The 23,499-nt window shown below is 40.0% G+C and overlaps 2 protein-coding genes across 3 annotated transcripts in view; one reads left to right on the forward strand and one right to left on the reverse strand.

Annotated features, from left to right (window-relative positions):
- PDCD6IP (programmed cell death 6 interacting protein) overlaps positions 1-5,592 on the reverse strand; it is a 35,735-nt gene extending 30,143 nt beyond the window's left edge. For both annotated transcript variants that reach the window (XM_027675725.1, XM_027675724.1), the window contains exon 1: positions 5,272-5,592. In XM_027675725.1, the coding sequence (XP_027531526.1) occupies positions 5,272-5,477 (206 nt within the window). In that variant the 5' untranslated portion in view covers positions 5,478-5,592. The remainder of the gene's footprint in view (positions 1-5,271) is intronic.
- Positions 5,593-22,845: 17,253 nt separating this feature from the next.
- CLASP2 (cytoplasmic linker associated protein 2) overlaps positions 22,846-23,499 on the forward strand; it is a 155,205-nt gene continuing 154,551 nt past the window's right edge. The window contains exon 1 of the mRNA XM_027675745.1: positions 22,846-22,887. Coding sequence (XP_027531546.1) covers positions 22,861-22,887 — 27 coding nt within the window. The 5' untranslated portion in view covers positions 22,846-22,860. The remainder of the gene's footprint in view (positions 22,888-23,499) is intronic.

The following is a 23,499-nucleotide window of genomic DNA, read 5'->3' on the forward strand; positions in this document are numbered from 1 at the left end:
AAAAAAAGGAAAAGGAAAAAAAAGGAAAAGGAAAAAAAAGGAAAAGGAAAAAAAAGGAAAAGGAAAAAAAAGGAAAAGGAAAAAAAAGTCTGCAGATATTTACTGTGACAGCAGTTTAAACAAGATTAAACAATTTATCAAGTATATGTGAAAGGTATAGTTAAAAATAATAACAACCACTGAAGATCACTGTAACCACTATATTTAAACATACTTTCTTCATTGCCTTCATCTGATCTCAACACATAGTATTGAGATCGCATAGTATCACAAAGAAAAGGAGATTTTGCATGCGGTTTCATCCTGCCTCAATTTAATTTGTTATTCAAAAGCCACCACTAAAGCCAAGCTGTCTTCCCACATTCCACGATTACAGTGTCCTCATCTGCCATGAGGACACAGTCAAGAAGCAAAGCTTGTCAAATGTCCTTGGGAAGCCGGGTGTGCCCAAGCCTGAGCTGCCTGCAAACAGACTATTCTTTGTATGTCAACACAACCACAGAGAAAATAAGCTAAAGAGGTGTATGCTCCTCCTAAACACGCACATTGCTGCATTTAGCATCAATAAATACCAACAACATAGGGCTTTTCATTTGGTTTGTTTTGAACAAGTTCAGAATTTACGTTACTATTTTCTTTACTATTTTAAGCATGTGATGTCATTTCTTTTTATTAGAGAACTTGAAATTCTACTCAAGATTTAAGAGCTCTTTAAAGCTCTGAAAACAAAAAGAAAAATGGAAGACAAATGTGAAGTTTTCTAGTTTTATAAATGTAAGCAGTAAAAATATAACGGTATAAACATATAAAATGGTAAATGAAAATGTTAACCACAGGACAATGTAAAATTAGCAGTACAAAGAAAATAACTACAGAAGAAAAGACCACATTTGATGCACAACTCAGTTACACATAGAAAGATGAGGGTAAACACAAAGGTGTAATTTAAAACTAAATTTACAGTAATCTAACTATCAAAACACAAAGAACACAAGGCACAACACAGCTGAGTGTTGTTTGGCTGTGCCAGTGATGAACTAGAGCTACAGCAGGGGGGGCAACACAGATCTAATGCTCAAAGTACAACAATCATCAAAACACACATTACACACTTCTAAATGCTAGTAAAAAACAAACATCAAATGAACTGGAAGGTTTAAAATCAGAATTCAATTAAAATATATGTATTGTATTAAGAAATTCAAATTCTGTTCCTCCTCCAAGAATCATAAAGAAAAATCCCCTTCAAAAGACCGTGAGAACAAAAGATCTATCTTTGCTCTTCGAGATAAGAACCAGAATCCCGAATTCCCAGCGGGAAACCACAACTGCAACTTTTAGCCCTCAGAGAATTCGAACAATCAAAATAAAACCATGCACTACCCCTCCCACCCCCCCTTTCTTTTTTTTAAAAAACAACTGCAGGAGTTGTTAGCAAAATTAAACCAATTAAAGTTGTACCACCACCCCATGTCTTCAGAAAAAGGAAATTAAGTCCAGGCTAGCTTTAATATTAGAGGAAGCAAGGAACCCCTTGAAGCTATTATTATACTCAGAAGAAAAAAAAAAAAGAAAAATACCACTAAATCAAATCTGCTATGACAGAATTTAAGGAGAAACATCTGTACCAAGCACACCTACGTCACCTTCAGAGTGCTCAGATTCTCACAAAACAAAGAAAGCTTGGAAGCAGGCCAAGGTCTTTCTCAGTTACACTATGCCCCTTTTCACTGGGTATCTCAAACACTTCGCCAAGACAAGCTTTGCATTCAGGAGTTGAACAGCACACCACTCACTTTTAAAGTTTTACTGGACAGTGCTTGTCTAGGAAATGCGGCTGCAACTGAGTTAATTTCTTCCATAAAAGAAAAAAAAATCTGTAGTGACTACTCATCAAAACAAGGCTTCTAAAAATTACAAAACCAAGGGCAAATCCTAGATTAGTTAGCAGAAGATTAAGCCTTCATTTCTTAACAGCTACATAGTCTACAATGCTCTACTAGGTATTAGGGTCTATAAAAAGCCTCCAAGAAGTAAATGTATGTAAAAGGTATCCATGTTTTAATTAGCTCTTCCAACCTTACTTCCTTAACAAACCAGTTTTAAACTTCAACTTCAATGAAAATCTTACTAAAGTTGTTACTTAAATGTAAGACTGAGTACCACTCTTAAATAGCACCAGGAAAATACGAGAAATTGGAGAGGTAAGGAAATTTTCAGAGGAAACACAGAGCACTCAAGCACTTGTGTTCTTTGTATCATAAACTCAGATAGACACTTCAAACTTCTGAACAGTTTGACTTCTTAAAGCAACTGTGCCTTGCACAATAATTAACAGAATACATGTCAGAATAGTCTTAACAGAGTAAGAGCAAACTTATTTTCCAGCATATAAATATATGAATATAAATGGTCAGACAGGAACAAGCCACCCATAACTTGTTAAGATATAAGGGAAAACATACATCTGACTGTTTTATTTTCTCTAACTTACAGTTAGTTCAGACCTTCTCACTTCCACTACAAAATAAACAAATATTCTCAAGCAATACAATTTAAAATGCAGATGTTTTAAGAGAGGAGCTCTGCATGGAAGGGATATCACTTCATGTTTACACTGGTGCAGAGCCACATTCAACAGCTCCTGACTACTGCAACAGCATCTGGATCACCTAAATTCATCTGTTGGTCACTGATCTCCAGCGGAGAACAGATCACTGCATATGGAATTGACTCAAAACTGGTAATTATGAAATTGCAAGTGGTTTCTTTTCATTATTCAGAGAGAAAACCTGAGGTGAAGTTGCATATTATGGATAAATTAATTTAATAATTTGCTGGCACTAAAAGAGGGAGGTCCTGCTCAGCCCCTTGGCTTTCAGCAACACTACTTCTCTTTATTTTGCACCAGCTCTGATGTTCATCTGACCTTCCACTGAACTCATTCAAGATGCTCAGAATGCCATGTACACATTTTACCTTCCAGAAAAAGCATAAGGGCCAGAATTGAAAAGAGGGCTGCCTTCTTTTGGTCATGTAGAACAACTGCTAAATAGGATGAAATGATAAGTGTGGCTAAGCCAAACAGGGATTTCAGACAGAAACTAATGGCAAACCTGACTGGCACCTTCAGAAAAGGAAGCTCATTTCCAGCATTCAAGGAAAGATAATAATATGCTTTTCAATTTGGCTGGGAAAGTCCCTCTTTCAGTTCATAGATGCTCACAATTTCCCCAACCTTCAACAGGCATAAACACAAGTAGCTTCAAAAGCGTACACAGCAATAAGACAGGAATAGAACAGGAAACTACAAAGATACTGTAAAACATGATCAGTACAGTCATAGCTTTTATAGTCCAAACACCCAGTGAAGGGTTGATAAGCTCAAAAAACATCAGTAACTTATTTCACAATACTTGCCTTCTTTTTAACAAGGCACTTGTTTCTTCTCCATTTCTCTTCAGTTTTTTAATTTTATAAATAAGAGATTCTAGTGAACATCAAGTGTATTTTTACGTGTTCCTGATATTACAGAAATGTGTCTACAAGTATCACTTCTCCCTATAATAGAAAATTCCTCAATTTTTTTCCTTTAAAATAAAAAACAAAGTTGCTGCCACTATATAAAAATGCATTTTTGATAGTGCAAATGTCTGATCCCAGCTTTGCAAACAGAAATGTGTACTTAGTATTAATCTAGTGAATGAATCACAGTGACCTCAGTGAGCAGATGAGCTGCAAATACATTGGCTCAAAATATTTCCAACACAGAGAAACAGAACAACAAGGTTACCACAGTAAGGCACAGAATTGATAGGGTTGGAAGGGACCTCTGGAAATCATCTAGTCCAACGCCCCTAGAGCAGGTAACACAGGAAGGTGTTCAGATGGGCTCTGAATGTCTCCAGAGAGGTAGACTCCACCACCTCCCTGGACAACGTGTTGCAGTGCTCTGCCATCCTCAATGGAAAGAAGTTCTTACACTTTAGTTTTTGGCCATTGCTCCTCATCCTCATCCTCATCCACTGGGCACCACCAAAAAGAGTCTGTCATGCTCCTCTTGGCACCCACCTTTGAGTTACTATATGCATTAATGAGATCCCCTCTCAGTCTAATCTTCTTCAGACTAAACAGGCCCTCCTGCAGTCTCTCCTCATAAGAGAGATGTTCTAGATCTCTAATCATCTTTGGATGGATAAAAACAATTACTGGACCCTCTCCAGTAGCTCCTTGTCTTTCCTGTCAGTACTGCAATCCATAAATGTTCTACAGAGACAGGAAAGAGCGACTGCTTTTGCAGATGATGGAGCAGTTTGTCCTAACACAGGCTTTATGCAGATTACCAGGCAGAAGGCACAGATTAATCTTTCGCTCATCTAACCTATGATAATTACAGCACCACAGAGGCCCCACTAAACTTTCTGACAGTGTTAAGTAGAAAAAAGAAAGAGGATGTGACTTTGCAAATAACTTAAGAAGCAAATAAATCAAGACGCTGCTAAACATAGCAACAAAGTAACAAAAACATCAACACAGTAACAAAAAAAACAAAAACAAACCCACACTCAAAATTGAAAGGGAAGTGAAAAGAAAGTTGTAACAGTAAAAGGTAAAACTTTTCCTCTCTCAGAAAAGCAAAATGGTCCGTTATGGGTACAAACAAAGAGGGGAAATTTATGTCCGATATTAGGAAGAAATTCTTTACTGTGAGGGTGTTTAGACACTAGAACAGGTTGCCCAGTGAGGTTGTGGATGCCCCATCCCCCACAGCGTTCAAGGCCAGGTTGGATAAGGCCTTGAGCGATCTGGTCTAATGGAAGGTGTCCCTGTTCATGGCAGGGGGGGTTGGGACGAGATGATCTTTAAGCTCCCTTCCAATCCCTTAGCATTTTATGATTTTACGATTTCTAGATCCAAGAGCTCCTAGCACGACACAAACACTGGGAAGGGGACGCTAATGGGGACAAGGCCTCCCTCCCCCACCCGCGCTGCCATCATGTGACACCCCACGACACCCGAGCGGCGCGGCGAGGGCGGGAGACCCCAGGATGCTGCAGGGCACCTGAGCGCCAGGGCGCCTGCATCCCACAGGCCGCCGGAGCCGGCCCAGCAGCCCCGGCCGCTTCTTCCCGGCAGGAAGGGCCGCCCACACCTGGGCCCGCCCGCACCTGGCTCCGGCTCCGCCACGCCCAGGGCCCGCAGCTGCCGCCGGGGCCCCAAAGGGACCCAGGGCTGGGGGAGATGGAGGAAGAGGGATGGCGAGGGCCCTACCTGAGGAGGGTCTCCAACGCGCTCTCGTGCTTATCGAGCGGGCGGCCGAGCGCGCTCTTGCGGAGCCGGCTGAGCTCCTCGGCGGCGCGGCAGTGCTCGGCCTGTGCCTCGGCGCCCGGGTAGCTCTGCTGGATGAACTTGCACAGCGGCTTGGCCAGGTCCACCTCCGAGGCCTTCTTGAGCTGCACCGAGATGAAGTTCGTCATGTCCGACGCCGCCCGGCGGGCACAGCCGCCGCCGCCCCGGCCCCTCTCACCGCAGCGCGGGGTCCCTGCCCCGCCGCCGCCGCTTCCGGGAGCGCCGCGCACGCGCACTGCGCCCCGCCCCTCGACCCGGTCCGCCGGCACCGCCTCCGGGAGGGAGGGAGCGGCTGTGGGAGAGGCTCGGGAGGCAGGGAGCGGCTGTGGGAGAGGCTCCCGAGGGGAGTCGCTGTATTGTGCGCACGGTACGGGGTGGGGGGGATAGCCGAGGAAGGGCTCGCTCGGCCGGTCATCAAAACTTTACGCTGTCTGTACATTTTAACAAAGGCATCAGCATTCGTTAGTTCTAAATTACATAACTTTTCTATTAATTAGTACTCCAACCCCTATTTCATAATTATATCTCTCTCTTCTGGTGCTAATTAGTCCGCAGGCACAGTTTTTCCCTCCGTTTGAATCTAGGGTCCCTTTTGAGTAGGTGGTCAATGAGTCGGTGGTTGCAATCCCACTGCTGGAATTACCTTTCCCTCACTTACCGCTCAGTTCTGCTGGCTTCACTCCTGCTATTTCTTCCCAGACAGCCCACTCATCTTGGGATTGTCTTCCCTTATCCTTAAAACAAAAGATTAGCCAAGTGTACAAACACAAAATCACGGAATTTTTAGGGTAGGAAGGGACTTCTGGAGATCATCTAGTCCAACCCTCCTGCCAAGGAAGGGTCACCTAGAGCAGGTCACACAGGAATGTGTCCAGGTGGGTTTGGAAAGTTTCCAGAGAGGGAGACTCCAAGACTTCCCTGGACAGCCTGTTCCAGTGCTCTGTAACCCTCAATTGAAAGAAGTTATTCCTCATATTGAGGTGGAACTTCTTGTGTTCTAGTTTTTGGCCCTTGCTCCTTATGCTGTCGCTGGGCACCACCAAAAAGAGTTTGGCACCATATGAAGCTCACAATGCAATTACTTAATCATAGCTGCTCAGCTACAGCTACCGATTAACAACTTAAAAGAAGGCACAAAGTTTCACTCAAACCTCTATCCAAACCTTGAGGGACTCAAATCTTGAGGGACTTGGTATCATTACCCCTCTAAGGCTACAAGATGAGTGGCTTGGTATCACCAGGCCCACTGCCCTAGGGGAAGCAGGAACCACGCTCCACAGATGAACCCTCCCATCTGTCCAAACCACCAGGAGCCTCGGGAAGGCAGCGAGCTTGAGTGCCGCGTGGTGGGAGTTGTGACTGTGGAGCTCGGCTGTGGAAAGGGAAAACCTCACAAGCTGTGACACCGTGGTGAAAGCAGTGGCTACTAGAAAGTAGTGGAGCTGTAAGGCATTTAATGCCTTAGAGTGTCACATCCTCAAGCCCTGCCCTAAGGATTGGTGTCTTAAATAAAATGAAACGCGGCTTCTCTGTAGCAAACGTGGAAATGTGTCTATTGGCAGTAAAAGGTGCAGATTCACATGTTGTGTCATCATGGATCAGCCACATTATGCTTGCTTTCTGCTGACTCAGCACAGCATGGCTCAGACAGGCAAAACAGGCACTCTGCCCGCCAGGCTGGCTGGTCTGGGGACCAAAAAGGGATATTCAACCTATGTGCTCATCTCTCCCTTTCCTCTGCCACTTGTTCCAGACAGCTAAGGCTCTAAGCCTGCTATTTTCTTATTGCATAAGCTACCAGGTGATGATACCATAAAAAGGAATGGCAAAACTGCTTTTAAAATTACATATTTGTTCTCATGTTGTAGCAGACAAGGGTCTTGCTGTAAAGCAGGTGATCCATCCGTACTGAAAGTATGCTTTACTAAGTAGAGCTATCTTTGTCATCTCATGAACGTCTGAAGTAGTGTGGCATAAGAGGAAAAGAGTAGAGCCTGGGAAATCAGTCTTAACCACTCCTGTCACCACTGGGAGGGGCAGCTTCTCCAGGATTAAATGTCCTTGTATGCAATCCAGAGATGCTGTGGCAATGGCAGCTGGGCCTTCCCAGGCACAGCCACAGGGAAGGAGACAATGGAGTTGTCCTCATTCTGCTGCATCCGGTCACTTTCAGTGGGACCCAAGTGTGTATCTTTTAGAGTCCTGCCAGATTGCTTCTGTTAAAAACCTTTGTTATAATTACAAAAAGTGAATATATGTGTTATCAGTTCCTTGGGATGCTCCTGGCTCCTGCTCTGAGTAAACACCCAGTTGTGTTTTTTATAGCTCAGTCAAAACTAATTAGTAGTTGACTCAATTTTATATTAAAAAAAAAAAATGTATCCTACAATGAATACAAAAAGTAAGCTGTCCTGCCATACTCATATCTGAGTGCATGAGTTCCTCCTGGGTGTATATTTGCCCCCGAGATTTTATTGCCCACTTACACTTGCAAGTGTTTGGTGTCTTAGCTTGAGTTAGCCTTGCACTGGGTGCACTTTCCTGTCCCAGAGAACACCTCCACCCTCACAAGCTTGGATTCTGATCAATTTTAATGTACAGTCTTAAGTGTGGGCAGTTGCCTCCATTTGTTTCCAATATCAAGACCTTCTGGAGTATGGTTAGCCTACAAGATACATGACTGCCTATATATGGAAGATGGAAGCCATCAATACCTTCCAGCAAACCACTCATAAACATGGAAAGGGTGTGAATAGGGAAGGGCAAAAACTGCAGCTATGAGATCATAGTTCTACTTTAGAGCAATGGTGACCTTTAGATGGCTGTTGCTTAACGAATGCAGTGACTGATACTCTGCATTCCTAAACATCCACCACCACAACACAGAAATTTCACTTTGTCTTAGAACAAGTTACTAGAACTTCAAATGTACAGGTGATTTGCTTCTTTCCTACATATTTCTTGTTAAATCAGTTCTCCTCTGAAGGCTTTATTCTGATTATTACAATTATAATGTTATAAGCAGTAATGACTTGTTTCCTTGTTACCTCTGACTAGTTAAGTACTATTTCCCAATTTAGATATGAGGAAGCCACACAGTCAGGAGTTATCAGTGCTGGGGGCATAATCTACATCTTCTGACTCACAGTCCTGTGCTTTAAACAACAGACCATACTTCCCTCTTCAACGAATTTATGATGCTATCTAAGGGAACTACTTTAAAACAGGTTTCCCCAAAATGTTTGAAATGAGGCAGCATAAACAAATAATAGCCATTGATAACATTTCATTATAATGTAGACCATTAGATGTCCCCAGCTGTCCTCTTTTTCCTAAAGAACCATCATGCATATGTAGAACACCACAGTTTTGCAAAAGCACATCTAAAAGTCAGATTTGCTTTCAGTACTCAAACCAGCTTTTCTTCAGTTTCTTGGGTTTTATCTACCATTTTTAGACAGGAAAACTTCCATGTAAATCTTAACATTCTCTTTTAAGCTTGCTTTCTGTTAATGAAATCTGTATACAGATATTTCATTGAAGCAAGACTTTATTCTGCATTTGCTGTATTTTATTCTGCAAGTTTGATCGTGCTGCTTTATCCATATCATAAGAATTTCCCTGTAGCAATTCAACTAATTGGCGAACAGATGCTATACCAAACAAATCAAAAATCAGCTAAGGAAGTGATAAGGCAGTTAGACGTTAATTTCATTAAATCTGATGGCCCTTTTGCCTAAAGCTTCATTTAATTGCTCAGATCCAATCCCATTTTGACATTCCTAACAAAATTTTTGGTGACATAGGGTAAGGACCAAGTATTTTATCACCATTATCTTTTGACCATGAGTTTCAGGAATTATTACCATCAATTACCAAAATGAGGGAATGCAGAAAACAAGTTGTATGTCTGATTTGATCTAAACAACCCATCTAGTCCTACAGCCCATTTAGAAGAAAATGTAAAATTCTTATGATCTGCAAATGAAATTTTTCCTTAGCAGCCCATAATCAAAAGTATGAGGAAGAATTCCTACCATTTCCTTCAAATTTAGCACTCCTTTACTTTTTGTTTCAAAATTTAGAGGAATTATTAATCCTAATTTCCTTAACTTTAATTGTATTTATGAGAGTTTTATACTTCTCATCAGTGAGGAGAGACCTGAACCAGAAGATACATTGATAACAAACTCAGCTGGGCAGGGGCTGGGCTTATCTTTGTGCTTATAGAGCTGCAATCACAAGAATGCTCGATATGTCATCCTACCGCTATTCCAATGCTAAATATGAAAAACACGTCTTCAGTCCAAATTCCAGATGTGATACAGGTCAGGGCGAATAAATGAGAGGCTGGAGAAGTGGGAAAATAGGTCTAAATCAATGCTGTCGGTACATTTACTTAGGGTAGGCACCTGTATGTAGCAGTAATTACAACCAAGATGCCTTTCAGCCACAATAAGAGTAAAGATAGTGACTATGTGTGATTTTTGCTTGAGGAGAGGGTGCTGGCAGAATGGTCTAGAGTAAGAAGAGCATCACATGCATACCTAGTGGTACAGAAAAGAACATTGTAGATGTTCATAGAAAGATATTATGCCAGACCTGGAAATTGTTGACTTAGGTAAATAATTTTACCTGGCTGCATTGCTCAACACGAGCCAGCGATGTGCACGTGCAGCACAGGAAGCCAACTGCTTCCTGGGCTGCATCAAAAGCAACATGGCCAGCAGGTCAAGGGAGATGATTCTGTCCCTCTACTCCCCTCTGGTGAGACCCCACCTGGAGTACTGTATCCAGCTCTGGGGCCCCCAATATAGGAAGGACATGAACCTGTTGGAGAGAGTCCAGAAAGAGGTCCACAAAGACGCTCAGAGCACTGGAGCACCTCTCTTATGAAGACAGGCTGAGAGAGTTGGGGTTGTTCAGCTTGGAGAAGAGAAGGCTTCAGGGAGACCTTGGAGCAGCCTTCCAGTACCTAAAGAGGGCCTACAAGAGAGTCGGAGAGGGATTTTTTTACACGGGCATGAAGTGATAGGACAAGGGAGAATTACTTTAAACTGACAGATGGTAGGTTTAGTTTAGGTATTAGGAAAAAATTCTTAACTGTGGGGGTGGTGAGACACTAGATGAGGTTGCCTTGAGAAGTTGTGGATGCCCCATTCCTGGCAGTGTTCAAGGTCATATTGGATGGAGCTTGCAGGAACCTGATCTTGTGTAAGATGTCCCAGCCCATGGCAGGGGCTTGGAACTACATGATCTTTAATGTCCCTTCCAACACAAACCATTCTATTATTCCATGATGATTGTAGATGAACTAGAGGCGAGCAAACAGTGAATCCAACTAACATTAGCGCAATGTTTTCCATAAATGGTTACAAGAATATTAGCTATTAGGCCAATTACAGCACAGCCTAGAATTTTCCTCAAGTCTCAGTAGGCTTCAGAAATATGCCATATTACAGATCACATAATGATAGAGCCACAGAAAAGGAACAAACAGCTCTTCACCGTTTCATATCATGGTTTGCTGTAGTGGGTCTTCATATTAAGCACTAAATGCATTGCTAGAGTGTTTTCATATACCCTATTAAATATGCTATTATTTTTACTGAATAGTCTACGACTATTTATTTCACTGTGGTTCTAGATTTACAAAGCAGAAAAGCTTGTGGAAGACAGCAACGACTTCCAGTTCAGTAGGAAGTAGCTGAGATGCTATTAAAACGTGTTCCCCAAAAGGTCAGAATTGATGCAAGATATGTGAATACAAACATATGAAATGCTTTTTTTTACAATTGAATAAGACTGCTTGCTAGTTAGCTATATTACCATAGTCCCTTATACCATATATTAGGGTGCAGTCTTGCTCTGCCTCCAGATACACACTCTACTTAAAAAGAGACAATGATTACATAGGTAATTGTCCTGAAAGTAAGCAAAGCATTAATGTGCAGTACTATAGATATACTGATACAAGTCAGGTGACTAGCACCTCCAAAATGGCCACTTCTACTCTGAATTAAAGTGTTTGTGAGGAAATAAATTCATACTCTGTTTCCTGTCTATTGGGGCTACTATGCTTAAGAAGAGGTGGATGTAGTAGAGAATATTGTTGTAATTTAATCCTGAGCCGATTATTCAGCTATTTACTGAACTCAATCTTGTGTTTAAATTTCTGGAATATCCAAAGCCAGACATGCAAAGTTTGACTTAGATTTTGGCATAAAAACTCTGTAATCAACAGATTTTGTTGCAATGTTTGTGGTGTGCTGTTCGAAAAAAGTTCAGAGCCTTCAAGTCTAGGTTGGATGGGGCTTTGAGCAAACTGGCCTAATGGAAGGTGTCCCTGCCCATGGCAGAGGGTTTGGAACGAGATGATCTTTAAGGTCCCTTCTAACCCAAACCATTATAGATTCTATGATTTTAAGTTTGTAGAAATAGAGAAAAGGTTTGTCCTACTTTTGTTTAGTGTTGAACCGTTGGTGTTACTTATTAAATCATTTATTCTATTTACATATATAAATTACAGAGTTTTAAATAATTTTTACCCCTAGGAATGGAAAACAAGGTAACTGCTATATTGCATTAAAAGCAAATGAAAAATCAAAAGTCTACTTTTTGTGATAATTTTCCCTTAAACTGCACTTATTCTTGCTATGAACATTTCCTTGAAATGTCACAGGATTTCAGAAGCCCCAACAGGAGATGGGTAGTGTTCTAATATTATCATGTCTTTAAGTAGTTATTAAAAGAAGAGAGGATTAATGACCTTGAAACACAAGTGTTTTGCAATATAGCCTTCCCCTAACTATGCCATGTTTTTGTTTCTTCTAATTTTAAAATAATAAACAACTGAACTAAAGTATGTGATTCTTTTTTCGTTCCAGAAGAGAGAAGAGTTTTTTTATTTTACAAATCGCTCTTACAAGCTTGGCTGATTAAGTTACCCCTTAAGATTTGACAGTCAGAAAGTTTTCACTTAAATTCTATATTACTAAATAATGTAAACATATCTGTAATAGAAAGTAACAAATTAGATGAAAGATATCTGGATAACTTTGAATCTCTTAATTATCGCACTATGGGGTATACCTAAAGCAACAGCTTTATTTTATTCACTTTAAAACATTGCTTGCTTTATTTAAAGCATTGTATTTCATATTTTAAAATAATTTTTTTCAACTACGTCATCAATTCAATCTAAATATTTTTTGAACCAAAGGACAGAGTAGCCTTCAAAGAGGCAGAAATTAATATTTATCCTTTGTTGTTATTTTACAATATGTAAATAAATTTTATATTGGCTTTGCCTGCATATTCAATGCAGGAAAAATACGTTTTCCTGTTTATTACCCTACAATTACAAGGCTTGACTAGAAAACTCCGTATATAATTTCAAGACTACGAGGTTTATTACATTGAAGATATGAAAGAAATTAAATCTGGTTAACTGAGGAAGATCCTTTTGAAGTCATCATCAATTCAGCATATTTCAACAGTATTTTTTATTCTGAAATAGGTTTTTAATTATTCAAATAGAAATAATTTTACAAAGCTTGAAATACACCTGGATGAAAGGAGGGAATTAGGTAGTCAGTCATTGATACAGCATAATGGTTGCTAGTATAGAGACGTTGTTTCTTGCTACATGGAACAGGCAGGACAGTAAATAAGATCCCAAAAGAAATACCTCCACTTGGTAAATTCAATTAAAAAACAGTGCTGAAATTCAGTTCTGTCATTCAATGGATGTTAAGTAGTCCTTTTTATTGACAGTGAAGTTTTTATTTTCGGTGTTTCAGGTGGGGGTTTCGGCCTGTAGGTTGCAGTTCAAATATCTAGAACTCCTTTACTGCACAAAGCAGTCTTATTTTTTGAGAAGACAGTAATAAACTTTGTCCCTCTTATGGGCTGTGTACACATGCCCCAACAGGGACAAGCATTCTGCTCCTGTGTGAGGAGGGGAGCATCAGTCATTTGGCTGGGGGCATGTACCTCTACTCTTGTGCCTTTAGCAGCAGCTGCCCAAATATACAGTTCAGCTCTTCACTTCCTGCCACGTTACTTACCACCTACTTACTAATTCAGATAAGGAACATGCTCTTCCCACTCAGTAAAGTGGTGTTGAGGGGTTTTGAACATTTATGCTCCTATGGGCTGATCCTCTGTATCCACATCTGTGCATATTGCCATTGTCACTGTGTAGATGGAATCTGTTGTATAAAAGCATCTTGCAGGCATGGGGAAGAATTTCCCTTTCTGCTCTGGACAGAGCAGAGTCACACTGCTGGAGGATTCTAGGAGATGACAACAGGGTCCAAGGCCTAATTTTAGGTTCAAGGGGGATTACAAGCATGTAAGGAGGAAAGCAAGGACCTGATTTAAAAGCTGTCAATTCAGAGTTGCTCCTTCTAACATGGGAATTGAAAGAATCATTCCCCAGGACCATGGTCCAGGAAGCATGGCTGTGGTCCTTATTCTATGGAAACAAGAAACTCAGGTTCACAACAGACTGAGACCTTACAAAAAATGGGAAGATCAAATGAAAGATGGAAGACCCTGATGAGATCAGGGCTGTTCCATGGTCCATGCAGGGAGAGATTTATGACTTTTTCCAGTTCAAAACATCTCCTTAATACATGTACTGACAGGCTTACAAAGAGCCACTTCTAATACTTTCTGAAAGCTGTGAAGGTCCTCGTGTCCTGCTGTTAAACTTTTCAATAATATGAGGTTTTTATCTTACGCATTCCAAACATAATGAATCAGAACAAAGTTTCTCTGTTATATAATGTAACAAATGCCAGTACAGGCAGCTCTTTTGAAAAGTTTGGTCTGACCACAAAAATCTAGGGATAAAGAAATGGCAACAGGATTTGCTGACCACACTGCCAGAGGATTCCTCCTAAAAATGCATGCTTGGCAATGCTCAAAGGAGAAATTATAGACAAACTTGTGCTGGTACAGTCTGCAAAAAGTAAGATGCAAAAAATGTGGTTTAATCTTCTATTTCATCATTCTCCTGGCTGTATAAGAACTTTTGTCTTGAGAGCAGGCAACAAAATCCAGCATTGGTAGAGTGCTTTCACACAAAAAAATGGAAGGAGAGGATGATTTGGTCGCAGGCATCTTTACAGTATGTGCCCTTTTCTAATTTTTTTTCCATCAAAGGAAGTTACTGGCTCACGTTGTTTCTTATTGTGGTAGGACATCCATAGGACATCCCATAGTCTGACTCAGACATTAAAGAAGAGAGCTTGAGAGACACTGGGTGAGCCAGTTTCTGGTATGACACTGCACTTCAGTCAACACCTTTGCAAAAGTTACATAAATTAGGGCAGATTTCAGTGTACATTAGTCATATATGATTCATCCTGGCATAAAGTATCTGGACAGAGTTTGACTAATGCCAGTACCTGAAACATTACTGTAAGGAATTTATCATGCAAATTATATTTTACAGGCTCATGAAATTATCCTTAATACTCCATGAATTCTCAGGTTGCTCTACCTGACATTCCCTCTGAAGTTCCAGAAAGTTCTTAGCGTCATATAAACAGACTGAAATTTTTGTAATGAGTTTCTTAACTGGTATTTTCCTCTGTAAAATCTGACATTCAACTGATTTGTATCTGCTACTTTTCTTCCATTTAGACTGACATATAAACTATAATGTTGCATTCCTTTCAAACTAATATGTTTGTATGCCTAGCTACTTAACCCTGTTTCCTCTCCTTTCAGATACAGAGGTGGTGACGTACACAAATAAGATAATCCAAGGAACTTGAGATAGGTTATTCCTACTTCAAATATTATGTTTAAATGCATGCTTAATTACTATCCATTCTCTGTGCAAGCATTGACAGGCTTATCAGCAATCACTTTCACAATCAGTTGGCACTACTTCCAAACTACTTAGCTAGGATTTTGACTATGACCAGGCAGAACTGACATTAAATTGTCCCTGGAATCATTCTAGGATAGCAAGTGAACTTCACAAAGTAAAAATCAAAGACTGATCACTTCTTTACTGATACAATCCTTTGTGCTTCTGTAACTCTGATAACACCAGACGTGCGTGCATCAACTTTCAGGCCTCTAGTTTTGTGTATCCCTTCTGTACCCCTATGTCTATATGAACTTATAGCATCTGCTTCCTCCACTTTTAACAGGCTTCAAAGCATATACTTTGGATTGGCTAGCTAGATGTGAGTCATCATAGCAGGTCAATTTGTTTTCCCATGGTGTGTTTTGTTCTACTTCATGACTGTCACTTTTTCCATTTTGATCATACTGGTATTACCTGCTTGGCATGACAGTGTATCAGTGACTGTTTTCAGGGATGAAGCAGCTAAAGATTTTGTTTACTATGTAGATGATTCAATATGACTTTTCATTTAATGTACCTAGTGTTTATATGCTAATTATTTAAATGTTATGTTTTATTGGCCAGAAATGTATGCAGTGATTCAATGGTAACCATCTCCATTTGTATAAAACTCATATATAAAGTATAAATACATGCACATCAAAATACAGCTCAGAAAAGCAGCTCAGTGAGAGATGGAAAATTTTACTTGAGATGTATTGTTTGTTAAGAGCAAAGATAAAAATCAAAGATGAAAACTTAGGGTTCACCAGAATTTTTTTTTCAGAAGTGCTATAGATGTACCTAGTCATCTTCGCTCTTGGGCTGTGACAGCTTGCTGACATCATGTCTCATCACCGACAAACAAAAAGGTTGCTTCAAGTCATTTCCTCTCTTGTTCTCTCCTTTGCTCACATGGAATAATAAACCATACTTGAGAATGGCATGTTAACCAGACTATATGCAGGGAAACAGAGGAATTAAGAACGGTGACTCTTTAGGAAATGGAAAAGGGAAAGCTGTAAAGAACGGAGGACTGTAGGTGATTACTGGAAGCTGAGTTGATAACTCAGAATACTTGGGAAAAGGCATCAAGCTTAAGGTGTCCTGATCATGGTGAGCGTGAAATTTTTGGGGCTTTTGCATGTTCAATGAGGAACATAAGGAGCATGGTTTTATTTGCCATACTACCTAGTAAATAACTGTAGATACATGCAAGGGTCTTTGCAAAGATTTAGGAACACTTTGCTAATTAGGTTAGACAATAATTGAAGCAATTATATATTAATAGACCTATCATAAACACACCAGAGAAGTTATTTGTCAGAAGAACTCTCATGCTAGGCCCAGGAGAAGAACTAGGGATTTCTGTTGTAGTAGAATTTATTAACATATTGTGGTCATTAGCTGTCTCTTCCCTTTTACTTCTCATTCCACCTGCACCAGAAGAAGTCTTCCTAAAAAAATGAAGAAATTACTAGACTGGTAATGTTTGCTAAGGGTCTTTCCATATGTGAGGCAGCATGAGAGCAGTCTGAGGCATGGCTGAGATGTTCTTCAGTACTTGTCATGCATAGTGCTGAAAAGTCCTATGGGAAACACATCAATTATGGTACAAGTTAGGGCAACTCTTAGGGTAGCTGGAATTTTTCCAGGAACCAAACTGGCCTGCGGCAACTTCGGAATGGAGATAAATACATATTCCTTGTATTTGCTTTCTGCTCTGTAGTGCACCTGAAAGGAACTAAATTGTCTGAGCTGTCTCAGTTTTGTAGTGTTGTCAATATTAGCGTGCTGCAGAGGAAGAACACAACTGCATGAATTAGTGTATAAGCAAATAAAAAAATGTTGTCTGAAGCACCATATAACTGTAAAGAGCTAACAGATGAAAAAAGATGGAAATGTACAAGCTTACTTATTTAACACACGGTGCAAAGACTCTTGATGTAGCCCCACCAGAAGTGCTTCTCAAAACAGAAGCCTCTAGAAGGACTGCTGCAAGCCAATTAGGTCTGTATGACAGCACAGAGGTAGCTGTCACACCATACTGTACAACCCACAACATTGTTACCATCAAGGAACAAAATGCACTCTTAAAACTCACTTATATAAGGGAATGAAAAAAATTTTAAAAATAATTACCATGTGAATCACGTTTCCACCATTACCCTCAGCTCTGCCTAAATAAATAGGGAATACTGATAAAAATGATAGGCAGCTCGGTTTTTCTAGCCACAAGATAAAGCTAAAAGTAAGAATATTAATGCCATGATTTTGACTTATTTCCTGAGAGGAGTAATGTATCTCTTGAATCTACTACCAACTGCAAATGCCATGCTGACAAGATTTATCTCTCGGAGTGAAAAGATTGTACTGTACAAAGCTATTATGTATTAATTTAATATTGGATTTTCTCTTTGTTGCAGGATCAGGTCTCTATCTTATGATTACTAACACATGCAATAAAACACAGTGATGAGAACACATTTCAAATTAAGTTGCATTTTATCATATAATGGACTTCTATCAGAGTGGGAGAAAAATAGGGTTCATAAAACCAATATCTAGTTAGTGGTTATGGAAAGAAAGTATATCTGCAATTACACGATAGTGGTGGTACACAATAGGAGTGACTAATGGTAGATGAATGTAGTTAAATAAAGCTGGAAATATTTAAAATATCAGGAACAACTTTATAGTGAAACCATATGATCTGCTTTGGCTTGATTACTCTCAGAAGGCCTGCTGCTGTACAACCCTTTAGGCAAAACACCTGCTGAGATCCATATGCTTATAAAGAAAGATTACAGGCAGATTTTAAAGCTGATAAAGACTGGATTCAAGCAACAATTGCATAGCTATTGCCCAGTTCTGTGAAATACAATTTGTATTATCTTTCCTCTTTGTGGAAAAATATTGCTTGCTTAAATAGTCGTTTACGTGTACTACTGGACACAATTATGTTTTGAGATAATTGTGTTCTTGGATTTTCATGTAGTGGCTATGCCTTGACATGGAAGGTAGAGTATACATAAAACTATGTTTTGTGATAGAGGTTTTGTGATCTCACTTGTATTTCCATATTAGACTGTACACTGCCTGAGGCCAGAACCCCTGACTGTCAATTATTTATGCACACACTAAGCACTGAGAGGGTAACCTCATTAAGGCAGCCGAGGATCCTCCTCACGTGTCTACCAGTGGGTGCAATGAGGAGGTCTGGGCTGATCTGCTCTCAAGCTCTGCCGCTGGGACAATTACAGGGCCACACCACAGCGTGCACCGCCAGTGCTTAGCTTCACCTGCGATGTGCATCTTCAGATATTCTCGCAGCACAGGTGGGATATTCAGCTGTCTTGTTTTCTAGGCTGACTGCACACTGACAGGGCATAGGAGAGAACATCACGCCATGCTCCAGCTCTGGAAGGGCTGAGCATTTAGTGACTGATGGAGCCAGAGTCTGCCTATCACCTACAAGAACAAAGCAGTGCTGGTAGTAGACAAACACAGCCACAGCAGCTGTACCTATGTTTCACTTTGGCTTTCACCTGCAGCTGCAGGCCTTCCTGCAGCAATGCCAGGCAAACACTAAACCCTGGGATACCAAGCACTGCCTAGCAAGTCTCTCTGAGGCTGACTGTGACAGGCTCTGGCTACTAGTGAGAACAGCAAAAGTATTTGTATTGAATAACACTCTTTGAATAAAACTCCTGGCCTGGTCAGAAATATGGTCACATAACCACACAAATACTGTACTTTCTGCAATGGTGCCTTGAAGGCAGCTTTTGGTTTGCAAAAACACACATCTTGAAACATATAAGGTTGCACAAATATGCACTCAAAAATGCTTTCAAAGCCAAAAGATCTGATGTCTTTTTCTGATATAACTATAGCATACCCCTATGTATGGACATCCCTGGAAGCACGCTGCAGTCTGCAGTGTGAACATGGATAGAGTAACCTGAAATGCAGAGTAGACATAGCCAGCATATCTGCTTCATTCTCCAGGCTCAAATTAGCACTTCTTGAAGCAGCACCAAGATATCGATTACATTGCATCAAAGAAGGAAAATGTTCCTGGTCCAATTTGTCTCTGTGAAACCCAGAGAGTGCAGTCTTTTTGAAACTTCCAGGATCCCAGGGAAAATAAAGTAGTGCTACAAAATATGAGGAATGTTGCAACTTCTCTGAAAGTCTTCAGTAGCAAAATTTGACTGACTGAAGTGTTTACTTGAAGAAATAAAATGGATTATTGGAAAGCACTTTCTTTTCATCGTACATACTTCAGAAAAATAAAATTGGAAGAATAATACATTCTCTATTGAAGTATGTCTCAACTTGGTTTTCCAAAAATACATATAACTGGATGCTAGTTTTGAAAATGTCATCATGCCCCATGATTGCTTTCGTAAATATGAGGAATTGTAGCCATTGCCAAGATGTGCTTCATTCCTATTTTTGGGCATACTTTGGAAGTTCAGACTTAAGCAACTCACTGCACTCAAAGGAAGTTGTGCTTAGGTAAGGACTAACACTAAACCTCATCATAACAGGATTTTCTGGATTTCTGAATCTCAGTGCCAGTCTGTAGCTAAAATTTTGAAACTAGTCCTTAGACTTATAATGGTCCACAGCAAAACCACAGAGATAAAGAAAAGTGAACTGTGGGTGGAAAACCAGACTCTATGTTGAAATTTTAGATGTTGTCATTCAGGTCCATCTCAGACCTGTAGTTCAGATGGACTGGTTCTACTGCTCTTACCCCTCCTTAACCACATAGCTTTGTGACAGAAGTGGGATGCAAGTTTTACATTCAGATGTTTAAAGAGTTTAAGACAAAAGAACACTGCCATTCTCATACGCATAAAGAAACATGTATTTTTACATTTCAGAAAATAAGAGAGCATATACAGAGGTAGGAAATTAGTTTATTTTAATTGCAACCAAGAAATCAGAGACCAGAAATACTTGATTAAATCCACAGTATGAGGATTCTGGGTGCATTCCCCTTGCAGAGGCCTGACTGCCTATTCTGGAGGCCAGCAGTGATGTGGTATAGCTGTGTAACCTTGGATCAAAAAGTTGTGAAAAGCTGGTGAGTAAGAAAGAGCTATGAGAAGCCCCTCTGGAGGCTTCCCTGCTTCACTTGGGAGTGGCATTTAAGCTCCAGTTCTCACCCTGGGCCCCTATCTGAGGTACAGTGTGGCTGTGGTGCACCCAAGCCATGCACCTCACCAAGTCAAGAAACCTGGCTTGACCTGGGACCTGCCTTTGTGACTGCAGACCTGACTGGCAGCCACCAGGCTGTTGGCTGACCCTGGGCACTGCCAGAGGACTGCTCTGCTTGCCTTACTCTGGCACAGGGCACAGTGAGGCCCCTGTTCCGACTTCGTCAGCTGGTGACTTCCCTTACGTAGCAGCCTACTCTGGCTGCAGTCCTCACTGCAATGATCCCTGTGCAGTTCACGGGGTCCCTTGGGAACCCTGAAGAACATTCTCTTGATACCAGGATCCTTGAATAAAAGTTACATTGTCAAGACCTAAGAATGAAGAACATTATTTTATTTGAAAAAAACCCCAAAACTATTTGTCACTACATTGATATTACTTTAGCTGAAGTTGTGCAGTCTTTTCTTTCCAAAATGATCAGGCTGTAGATTGGGGTTTAAACTAGTTTAAAATGAGCTAACGTTTAACATAAGCAGTTATCTAAACTGAATGAACTAGAAGTCTGGTTACAGATAATTTTTTAGCTAGTCACTCACTTATATACATTTTTGATTTGCTGTAAGTGTCTGGCGTGACATCCATTAGAGTCAGCAAAGGGGATGGTTCAGACATCCACTGCAAAGACAGGTGCGTGCCATGCTGGGGGTTTCCCTCTGCTGCCACTCTGAGCACTGACATGCTTGCTCACTTATGCACCAGGTATATGTTCTGGAAATCCATAACACTGGATACCTTGGTGTGCAGAAACCCCCTCCTGCAGAAATTTTGACTTCAATAGGAATTTACTTCTAAATAGGCTGGTTATTGTCTTCAAATGCTGGCAATGAATACAAGAATATCTATGCTATGAGTCATACAATATTAAAAAAAGGGGAATTCATAATTGAGACATCACAGACATTATAGTTACTGAGTTAAAAGCAGATTAAAAAGAGTCTGCTTTTGCTGCCATGAATTTGCATAGTATTACTTTGGGTTTTATATATAAAAAACATTATACTGCATTCTTGTCTGTATGATGACACGTTTTTCTTATCTTGTCTTTAGTGAAATAGTCCCCCAGACCTGCTGTGTGGATCAGTGAATTCTCTCAATGGAAAGATAGATGCTCTAAAAGGGGAACAAACCCCCTATTCATAATCTGACTCTAAGAAATTTTGTCTCTTCAAAGTTACTGTGTTTCAAATCTGTACATTCACTTCTCTAACCATTTCCATTCTAGAATGTGAAAATAGTGAAGTACCTAAAATTTTTAATAAAATATCCATAAATTGGCACCTAAGAATTGGTTTATGAAAGTTCTAACTGCAACTTTATGGATTAGGGTAAATGACTATCAAATTCTTTATACAGATGTGTAAAAAGGTGTCTGTTAGGATCAAACAAATTAGAATCATAGAATCATTTATGTTGGAAAAGACCTTTAACATTATTAAGTCTAACCATTAATCCAGCACTGTTGAGTACACCACTAAAATTACTGGCTATAGAATTTATTGGGAAGTAAACTGAACATCTACATGGGTTTAAGAAATAACAAAGAAAAGCTAGAAGTTGTCTTGAATAATTATTTGAAATATGTTGGGTTTTCAATTAAATTTGTGCATGTATGTTTACAAAACAATTTATCTTTTAAGTTCTGACAATTACATTACATTTTAATTAGAAGAAACTTTTACTAATTTCTGTTACTTCAAGTAATTATTATTTATTTCCACGTGTTTTCTTTAAGAGATCCCATCAGTATACATCACATCAGTACCTTGTCCTCTTTCTGGAAACATAAAAAAAAAAAGAAAAGAGCAAGCCCATTCCCTGATACTGGTCAGAGTCATAGGATCTGAATCCAGTCTCAGTTTTCAAAAATTACCTGAATTTGAGCCGCTTGGATTCATATGGTTTTGTTACTTGTTTCCCAGTTAGATAGCTATACGTGACTAAAAGCTGTATTTTCTTGACAGAGTGCTCTACTTACTGATCATTAAAACACTATGAATTCAACTACATTTAATTTAAACAATGCAATTCAGAACCCTCATACACAAAACTAATCTTACTGTCTTCCCCCATAATCTACCCTACTTTTCCCACTATTTTACTTGATTTACAGTACTGTTATTTTCAGAACTGCATTTATAGCTATTATCTCATTTAAATTTTCATTCTAAAATGTATTATTCTGTCTAGCTTGGGACATCTGTACAGGCTATCACTTTAACCGCAGGAAAACAGGGAGAATTGGTGCACTCTGTGTTCTTAGAAGCAACCTTCCCACTCCCTTGTGTCGGCTGGTGCAGAGATATCAGAAAGAGTGACTCAGCATCTCTCACAGGAGACACAAAGAGCCAGCTGCAATGACTACACCACGTTGTGCAAGAGGTTTGCAGGATTTGTGGCTGCTGCTTTAGTCCCTGATGCTGCAGATGCACAACTTTTCCCAGGTGAGGCACAGGAGGTCAAGACCTGGGGTGGGGGAGGGAGGGAGGAGAATGTCTGAACCCTTTTTTTTCCGAAACCCTTAGAACGCCTCCTGCACAGAGTGGGTGACAGTTCTGAACTGCAAAGCAATTTAATAGAAACACACCCTTGTACAGTATAGACCCATAACAGTGTGTATTTGGTCAAAGATGCTGATGGCTGTAGTAAGTACAGTCAGCTTTACGCTGCAGGTTCAACAGCACCAACCTAGATACAAGAGACCCCAAACTGTTCTAGACAAGGACAATAATTTATTCTTTTCAAGGTAAAAAATAAAATAATCCATGACCTTTTTTCCCCCTAGAACACAAATGAATACTTACATTTTTTTCATATTCATACTCATTTGCAGAATTTCCCCCAAAATACCGATATTTGCATCCATACAAACCAGTAGGTTTCTATGTGAGAAGGGCAGACAGCCAAACAAAAAAAAAAAATTATCTGCAACAACAGCTAGCTTGGATTCTTTCTGTTGCTGCACAGCGTTATCGGTAATAGATACGGTAGGTAAAGTTCCAACGACATGCCTTCGGTCGGGAATACTTGCGAAGATCTTCCAGGAAGGAGTATTT

The sequence above is a fragment of the Neopelma chrysocephalum genome, unplaced genomic scaffold, assembly GCF_003984885.1.
Source record: "Neopelma chrysocephalum unplaced genomic scaffold, ASM398488v2 Primary Assembly neopelma1_26, whole genome shotgun sequence".
NCBI classification, from domain to species: domain Eukaryota; kingdom Metazoa; phylum Chordata; class Aves; order Passeriformes; family Pipridae; genus Neopelma; species Neopelma chrysocephalum.